At 37.2% G+C, this 9,431-nt stretch overlaps 2 protein-coding genes across 2 annotated transcripts; one reads left to right on the forward strand and one right to left on the reverse strand.

The window, feature by feature from the left end:
* Positions 1–1,810: 1,810 nt before the first annotated feature.
* Positions 1,811–2,928, forward strand: LOC140816064 (uncharacterized). Its single transcript, XM_073175131.1, has 2 exons — positions 1,811–2,244; positions 2,580–2,928. Exons 1-2 carry the CDS (start codon positions 1,811–1,813, stop codon positions 2,926–2,928), a joined length of 783 nt encoding a protein of 260 aa, XP_073031232.1.
* A 3,202-nt stretch (positions 2,929–6,130) lies between these two features.
* LOC140817239 (UNC93-like protein 1) lies at positions 6,131–8,176 on the reverse strand. Its single transcript, XM_073176879.1, has 2 exons — positions 6,946–8,176; positions 6,131–6,873 (listed from the first exon to the last, which is right to left on the reverse strand). The coding sequence occupies exons 1-2, from the start codon at positions 8,112–8,114 to the stop codon at positions 6,654–6,656; spliced, it is 1,389 nt and encodes a 462-aa protein (XP_073032980.1). The 5' UTR covers positions 8,115–8,176; the 3' UTR covers positions 6,131–6,653.
* Positions 8,177–9,431: the final 1,255 nt, after the last annotated feature.

Below are 9,431 nucleotides of genomic sequence, written 5' to 3' on the forward strand. Positions count from 1 at the left end.
AAAAGAGAGCAAGACTTGGTCTTACCATCCCTTTTATATTGCAACCCCTTCCCCCTCACTCACCTAACCATCATTCCCCTTCCTCATCACCGAAATTCAGAGAGGATTCATAGTAAAAATCGTGAGCCTCATAGCAAGAAATAGGAGAGAAAACCGAGAAAGAAAACAAGGTAGCGAAGCACTCCGTCTCCTCTGCGCTGCGTCGTCGATTCGTTCGTTTTCCTTTCAAACGAAACCAGGCATGTTTATATTTTTATTGACTCTTCAATCAAGTCACATTATTATTTTAAAACATCGCATATACACAAATTTGAAGGGGAAAACCGAAATCGAAACCAAGGTGCAGATTTTCGGTTTTCCCTTGTGCTCTCAAGTTTTTGGTTGTTTCTGTCGCTGCAGGGTATGGCTCTATCCTAGGCTCCCAAGAATGCATCTAGACATTTACTAGGACATGTTAGGATCATATTGGTCCAATGGTTCAAGCCCATGCATGCTGAAAATCGAAAAAATGACAGCAACTCCACCTTCATGCCATTTGAGTCTCGATTTCTGTCATGTTGCTGTCAAGGGGAGAGTTGCTGATATTGGCTGCCCTAGGGGCCTATATCCATGGTTATAACACCTCCCTATCATGTCTAAGACATGACCAAGTCGCTCTTTTGAGGCTTGGTCCATGGTTGAATCAGTTTTAATTAAAGAAACAAGAACAACCCCTCGGCCCCTTCCCCTAATTCATGTATTGTTCGGTTTTTGGTGGAATGGTGTGGATCTTGGTTGGTCTCTGGCCCTTAGCCACGGTTCAAACCATACCCTAGGATGTGGGTAAGAGGCTCTGGTTGGTGGTTCAAGCCCCAATGGCCGGTAGTCTCGAAAACGACACAAGGAAGCGAAGACACGTATATTCTGTTATTTCTGCATCGATCTCGTCATATTATGTGTTATGTTATTTTTATGCATAAAAATTTATGTGTAACGTTCGTCGTTTGAGCAGAAAATGGTTTGGATCAGTTTTGAGATAAGTTTTAGATCTGAAAACTCGTTTTTGCTGTCTCTTTTAAATACTGCGATTTTTCGGTCGAGATCTCAGCATGTGAGGCCTGGGGCTGAAGAGGGCGGGGGGTGATCGCCGGTGCCATCAGTTGCACGGACAATGAGCGGCTCCTGGCAGGCTTCTAGGTGGAGGGAACATGAATGAACCGACCCACACGGGAATGAGAGGGATTCCGAGACTGTTCAATGTAATGGACTGTACAGTTGAAGAGGGCTTAAAAGATTTGATATATACTACTCATACCACGAAAGTGCATCTTCTTTTTGGTAGCTCATCACATAAGAACTCCAAAGTTAAACGTGCTTGACTTGGGGCAATTTTGGGATGGGTGACCTCCTGGGAAGTTTCCTAGGGTGCGTGTGAGTGAGGACATAAGCACGCTGGAAAGACTCGTCTTGATACAGTGAGGACAGTCGTCGAATCTGGGGCGTTACAGATTTAATGTTTGAAGATTTAGTTAAGCTTCTATATATATATATATATATATATATATATATATATATATATATATATGTATGTATATATATATATATGTATATATATATATAACAAGCCCCAAGTTTTAAACATGATGAGAGAATTCGCAAGACAGAAAGATATGGTTAGAGCAAGAAAAACTCGTTCTGCAACTGCTTTTTTGACTTTCAAGCGGTTTCAAAATCACAAGACAAGTTTGAGGAAAATGTTTATATCTGAGAAATGGACCACCAGTAGATTTGCAAATGAGGCACCGAGTAACGGGCAACATAGGTTATACTAATGCCTTCATTTTGGAAGTCGGTTGTTTATGCTGTTAAAGTGGGTGGTCCTGTTGTGAAAGTTCTTCGATTGGTTGATGGGGAAAAACCCCCAATGAGCTATATTTACGAGGCAATGGATCGAGATAAAGAAGCTATTGATGTTTCATTTGATCACAAAGATGATAAATACAAAGATATTTTTGCTATAATTGATCATAGGTGGACGATACAACTCCATCGACCTTTACATCCTGCTGGACATTTTTTAAACCCAGAATTCTTCTATTCGGATTCTAATATAGAAAATGATAATGACGTAGTAACGGGTTTGTATAAATACATCGCTAGGATGTGTGAGCCCGAGGAGCTACAGGATAAGATCATGGACCAATTGCCAATGTCCAAAAAGACCGATGCCCATGGCAGTAAGACAAAGAGACAAAAAATCACCAGGTAATCAATATTTTTTTTATTATTTGATAATTGATATGTAGTTTTAATGTTCAATTTTTTATTTTGTTTCAAAATAACCAGCGGAATGGTGGTTGGCTTGCAAGTGTTCGCGGTGAAAGTTCTAAGCCTCACTTGTAGCTCATCTGCTTGTGAATGAAATTGGAGTGTGTTTGAACATGTGAGTACTAAGTATAAGTATTTAATGAAATATTAAATAAATTTATTATTTTAAAGCTGAAATTAATTTGTATCAAATATGTGCAGCTTCATTCCAAAAGAAGAAACAGACTGGAGCAAAAAAAATTGAATGATTTGGTTTATATCAAATATAATAGGGCTTTGAGGCACCGATATGATATGTGTGATACGATTGACCCTATTTCTTTGGCCGATATAGATGATAGTAATGAATGGTTGATGGGAGAACTAAATTATAATAGTGGTGACGAAAATAATCTCGTGTTTGATGATGATTGTTTGACTTGTGGTGAAGTTGGACAAGCTTCTGGTGTTGATGAAGATGCCTATAATTTTAGATCTCGAGGTCCATCCTCTACAAAAGAAGCATCGGTTAGTACGAGTACATTAAATACGTATAAAAGAAGATCCACTATCCATCGTTATAACAATGAAGATGATGAAGACATTGATTTTGGTGAAAACGATGAGGAATCAGAAGGATAAAAATCTGGAGCTTCAGCTTTTGAAGATGATGATGATGATACAGTTGGAGAGGATGAAGATGGATTTGATGATTTAGATTTTTGAAGTTTTTTTTCTTAATATACTATGATGCACTTACGAATTAATAATGAATTTTAGATGATTGAAGTTTGTTTTTTGTTATGATTTATGCTACATTATCTATTAATAGATTTTTATTTTTATTATTTGTTATTTTTGTAAAAAAGTATTTAATTTAAATAATATAAATACTTTATATATGTTGAATTTTAAAATTTGTGTCAAATGCGCTTTACTTCGACAAAGAGTGTGCTTCGCCTCGCGCCTCAGGCTTCAAAGTACCCTAGCACTAACACGCCTTGCGTCCCAAATAACTATGATTCTTTTCCGAGTTAGGGGTGAGGAAAAATACTGAATTTTCGGTATATCGAGGTTATCATATCGAAAAATATCGATTTACCGAATTTTCAGTACGATATGATATACAATATGCATTTTTTTAGTATGATACGATATACCACCATAGTCTGAGTGGCATAATGGAGAGAAAAAAAAGGGTCGACCCTGGACGCAACAATAAATACCCTCCCCAATTATAATCTAAAAAATTCTTTTAACACTTTATATGAATTTATACTGTCGATTCTATATAGGAAAATGACTGATGTCACGGGTTAAACCGATATGTCATCGAACTTAATGTTATGATTTATTTCATTTAAAGACTTTTCTTAAAACATATATGGAGCCCATATAAATTTTAAAAATTAGTTTCCGTTGATCCGGGTTTTGAACATAGTTCGTTACAATCGACACACATCCACGAGCTCACACCCAACTATCAAGCAAATCTACTAAACTTCAGTATCATTACAATCATATAAGGACTTAAACAATTAAAAGACTCCGTCTTTCTTATGACGTCTTAATGAAAAACACGTTCAGTATACTCCACTTAGCAAGTACTAATCGTCTTCAAGATCCGCCAACTCGAACTTCCTTCAAAACTGAGGATTGTTCTCTCCCGAAAACTCAAATTCTTCTCCTGAAAAATGTCTGAATGAATATAGTATAAAAAAGCAACAAGAAATAATCAACAAACCGCTCAGAAAGATTTGACAATGAAAGCTCTCAACCTTCCTTAGCGCACATGGCCACACTCGACAATAACATTTCTTTATATAAAACATCTTATTATATCCAAAATAGACATTATCATTTCAAATCTTGCATCATATCTTATCGTATCCATCAATATAATATGTTCCCGTACATCCATATTATCTTCAACAATGAAAAGATATATATACAACAAAATATTTCCTTCAATTATCTCCTCATCTCCAAAATTTTCAAATCAATATTTTAAATTTACTTATCAAAATAACTTCAAAAATTAAGCCAACAAAAAATAACATCGAACAGTTTCCAAAAAAAAATAAAAAAATTCGGTCGCCATTTTCCTTGTGATATCTCTTGTTGCAAAAACAAACATAATTAATGCATTGTTTATTTACGAACATCAAGAATTGTGATTCGAGTAGTGGCACAATATCTATTGTTGACATTATATTATATGGTTACCGTTATTTGATAATAAAATACGCATAAAACCCCCATCAATATTATGTATAATAATAGTTAATTCACACATATATTTCAGTTTTGTTAGCATATAATCCAAAAAGAGCTAAATAAAGCAAAGTATTTATGAGCCATAAGTCCAACGAAAATCCTCTTCTTGGAACAAGAAAAAAAACATCCTCCAACCGTAATAACTACCTTCTAAAACAAGGCCTCCCGCTTTCCAAACAATATGCCAGCCGAAAAGATCGTCCACAACCTGGCTCCCATGTTCCAACATCTTCACACCTATATAAACTCCACCTTCTCCTCTTTCAAGATTCAGCCTCAATATCGGAAAACAAAGAAAAATAAGTGCATTAAAGTAAGTAAAAGCTTTTTGTGCACCACCCTCTTTGCTCGCTTAGCTCAATCGTCCCACCAAACCCGAGAATAATCATGGGAGGCTGCGCGAGCAAACCCAAGGACTTGGATACCAAGGAGGCACCCGCCCCTGTTGAAGCACCTGCCTCTGCTGAGGCCCCGGTTGTCCCAGAAAAGGCTGAGGCCGAGGCTGTTCCAGAGGTAAGCATTCTTAATCTACCTAGATCATGTCACTTACTTTTAAGAGTATTTCATGGCTAGTTTCTTATTTGCCTTTGCGATAACCGAGCCGATATTTGCTCCTGGAGGGAAGCTAGAATTCTTTATCAGGCTCAAAACACATTTGTACATTGTGTATCATAAAATCATTCAAATGCCAAAGAAAATGTATGGAGGATGGTGCTACCACCTCCACCTCTGTTGATCACAGAAATAAGCGATATTCTATACCTTCCTCTTTATCATTAAATTACTGACTCTTAGTCCTCACGTTTTTTGCGATGATTTACGTAGGAAAACAAAGATGGAGATGAGAAAAAGGAAAAAACTTTGGTAGATCTATCTGAACCAGCTCCAGAAGCCACCACGGAGGAGACAGCAGCAACCGAGGCTGTCGCCGTAGAGGAAAAGAAAGAGGAAGCAACAACTGAGGAAGCTGCCCCAAAATCTGAGAACTGAAATGATGAAGAACCAGTAGTTAAAGCTTAAATATATCGATTAAATAATAAATAATAAAAATGAGGGTTAGAAATGATTCTGTATTGCGTTATTTATCATTAGGTGAAATAAATTCATAGAGGCTCGAGGAATAAAGCTGTACTGGCACAAGAATTATGGTAGTTATCTGAATTCATTTTGCAAAATAATTAAAATCTGTGTTTTTATATAGCTTATTAGGACTTTCTTTTGGAACCAGAGGTGCTTTCAGTAATAGAGGTCGCTATCATTCTCCTAACAATGTGCTCTCAATTAAGATCATAGCATATAGTAAGAAACTGATAAAGAAAATTACGAGTAAGCCGTGGAGAAACGATAAATAACTCATGACCGAACATAAGCAAAACTAAGAACGATCGACATCTGAATAAGACTCAAAGAGTTGATTCCATGCGATTATATTTATATATACTCAAGAGTTGATTCCATGCGATTATATTTATATATCACATCGTTTTCTAGTCCACGCCCTCTGTTCTTTTAGCTGTTGGAAGTATTGATGTTATATCAGGAGATCACGACGTGTGAAAGAAACTGGATAATCAAGAAAATGTGCCGAGATCATATAAATTACTTATTCTATGATCCTCTTAGAGGTTATATCGATCAAAGTTCAAGCAGCACATAATTCACCAGGCATGAAAGTTTTGAGCATTTCTGAAGTTGAATATTACAGGAATTCCGAAATCGATTAAAGAAACGTAGCTTAGCGAAGCGTTCAAAATCAAGGATTAATTCAGAAACTCAGAGAAAGTTTTATGATATACTTACTTGAGGGTCATTGATCTGGTAGATCACACCTCAACTCTTATGCATAGTAACTGAAGAACATAAAACCAAGTGGATCACACACAAAGGGAACGGTAACTTTTATTGATTGAAACCAAATAAACAAACAATAGGAAACAAAAAAATTGCAAAAACATGAATTGATCAATCTTCTCATGAGGGTACTTATCACATTGAGGTTCACGGCGGTCTCACGTAAAATAAAAAATTATAATTTTTGTAAATAAAACTTGTACATTCAGAAATTAGATGATAAACATGCCACGATATCATCAATGAATGCCAGGGAGCGCCACACTGTCCTTAGTTTCTCCATCAGTTTCGTCGTCGTCCTTGACAGCTCGCAAGATCAGTATAACTAACAAAGGATAACTTATAGTGGTGAGTGCCCAGTTTGTGATAAGTTCATTCAGAAACGGCACATTATGTGCGTCGATTTGCCAAGCAACTGCGCCTCCCGCACTCTGCACTCCCTTGTAGAATCCTACGTACCTGTTGAAAAAGAAAAGCTAACTCACCAATTCTTTATTACATAATTGCATATAAAGAAATATAAACTGTTACCTGCTAAGGACCTCAGAATCATCAGCCAATGCTCCGATCACCCAATAGACCATACTCTGAAACATGGCATCAAGCAATCCGTAACTGAAATACAACATAAATGGCCCTGCAAAATTACTCCCTCCCTTGAAATCCAGCTTCTCGGTCGGCAAATGGCCACGCCTGTAATCCAGCTGCTTGGCTAGCCCTCCACCCCATATAGCAGTCCCAAGAACAGCCACAATCCCGATACCAAGCAACCCCCTAGCCCTCCTACTCTTAAAACTGAAATCCATAACGTACCCAATAAACACAGAACCAATCATCTGTGCACCCCAGTAGAATATATTGTTAAAACCTCTTGTCCTAAGATTGAACAGCTGCCCATTAACATTATTAAATTGGTAACTATAGAAAAAGTTACTAGCCCAAGAGGCAGGCACCAAGAGCAACATCCTCCAGTCAAGAAACAATTTCAGAATCTCACTAGCCTCCACCGACACACTCGAGTATTTAATATTCGTGCAATGCGATCCATCATCACGCACGACACGGCTAGGGTGTAATATTGACAGAGATAAAATAGTTCCAACGGCCATAAAAAGCATGAAACCAATATATGTACCATCATTGACGGACTGTGCATCAGTCCTATGGTAATTCATTACAAAAGGAATCAAACCACCCACCACACCACCCAAGTTAAAAATACTCCAAAACAAAGAAATATAAATACCCTTTCTATTATGCGGCGGATACGATGTCATAATGGCACCCTGCGACGCCCACAGAAGGCCGGCGCCGATCCCAAGGACCCCGCCGGCTACAATGGCGAATGCCTGGTGCTGGTAATGATTGTAATACAGAAACGAGCCAGCATACAAAATATACGTGGAGCAGCCGCACACAAGTGTGAGCTTTGGGCCCAAGATGTTGTAGATTCCTCCGCCCAGAATACCGAACACCGCGAAGGTAGTGTAGAGTGCCGTATTAGCGTTGTTCGCAGCATTCGGGTTCACCTGCCCACCGCCGCCCATGCCCGACAGCGCATTAAACATACCCGGGCAGCAGAAACACACAAACCCGATCAACGCAACCTGAACAAGAGGAGAATTGTAGCGGAAAACCGATCGTTTAAAGGGTATCCCTTCCGACCCTTTTGCTGTCTCTTCATCTCCTTGCAAACCCATCTCGGTTTTCGATCGACAAGAGAATATGCGGGATTTCGCAGTGCCGAGAGTCTGAGCGGGGATGAGAATTTAATCTGGAATTGTTGAATAAAATAATGCGTGACGATGAATCTGATACGATTGTTTTAATGGTCCCTTTTCTTGCATCAACTGACAACTGGATGAGATTGGTAAGATCAAAGGATCTGTTGCACAAACACTAAAAAATGCGATTCAAAGAATATTTTATGTCAACTTCATCAAAAGGCATAATAGTAATTAACTTTGACAAAAAACATCCTTCATCTCTACTAAACTTTTGGCATTTTTTACTCAAATTTCCAACGTCAAATTCTTGTTATGGTATATATATAGCACATATATGCATTTGTCTATCTAATTTTGGTATATTTTTGTTTATTGTCATAATTATCTCAATCTTATCTAAATTTAACTACAATCAATCTCAATCTAAAATATTATAATTAAAAATAACCATGATTATGATTACAAAAATCATCTTTAGAATTTTTAATTTTTAGATCTTGCATACAACACATTTGGTATAAACTTTCTTGTATGTTGTTGTCAAAGGGAAGGATTATGTCCTTGTTTTCTCGGATGCGATAGCCAAAAACCATCGTCACACACATTGGGGAATAACTAAAAACATGCCATCACACCTATAAATTGTTTTTTTTAAAATATAAAAATATAATAATTAAAATGACATTGGTTGTGAAAGTTTGGGTAGAAAGATGGGGATGAAAAAGTATTTGTGCAGAAGATTTTGTTGGAATTATTTTGTGGGCTTGCATAATTTAATTAATTGTACATGAACACGCTATCTAATAAAGGGCCTAATAAAGTGATCTAATTAATTATGGGTTTCCAAAGTATTAAATAAATTGGTATGATACACCTTATGTGTAGAAACTCAGCTCAATTAGGTCTTCTATGATGGGTTGAAGACTGCTAAGGTTATATAAGGTTATGGTCCCCGAGGCACAGAGAACATAACACAGAATACATACGGCACACGTATTCTAGATCTCTCTCCTTCTCCCATCAAAGGCAAGAATAAGGTGGTCGATTCTCTGTTGTCTTGGAAGATCCATAACTCCGACGCTATATCGAACAATGGATTCTGGTACGTGTTTACTGTTTTTCATATTTTCTGATAATTCGACATGAATTCATGTCGTGTTGTGATATATTGATTTAATCACATGATTTATAGAGATTTATTTTATTAAATCTCTAACAAGTGGTATTAGAGCAACGTTCATGTTGAATTATTAGAATTTTTTTTATTGATGGATCGACAGAAAAGTATGT

The sequence above is a fragment of the Primulina eburnea genome, chromosome 16, assembly GCF_022965805.1.
Source record: "Primulina eburnea isolate SZY01 chromosome 16, ASM2296580v1, whole genome shotgun sequence".
Taxonomy (NCBI): Eukaryota; Viridiplantae; Streptophyta; class Magnoliopsida; order Lamiales; family Gesneriaceae; genus Primulina; species Primulina eburnea.

Excerpts from the sequence above, each read along its gene's own strand:
- LOC140816064 (XM_073175131.1), top strand. The coding sequence starts at position 1,811 with ATGCCTTCATTTTGGAAGTCGGTTGTTTATGCTGTTAAAGTGGGTGGT. Across the intron at positions 2,245-2,579 it reads AAGAGACAAAAAATCACCAG|GGCTTTGAGGCACCGATATG; the intron begins GTAATCAATATT and ends CAAATATAATAG.
- LOC140817239 (XM_073176879.1), bottom strand. The coding sequence starts at position 8,114 with ATGGGTTTGCAAGGAGATGAAGAGACAGCAAAAGGGTCGGAAGGGATA. Across the intron at positions 6,874-6,945 it reads GATTCTGAGGTCCTTAGCAG|GTACGTAGGATTCTACAAGG; the intron begins GTAACAGTTTAT and ends CTTTTTCAACAG.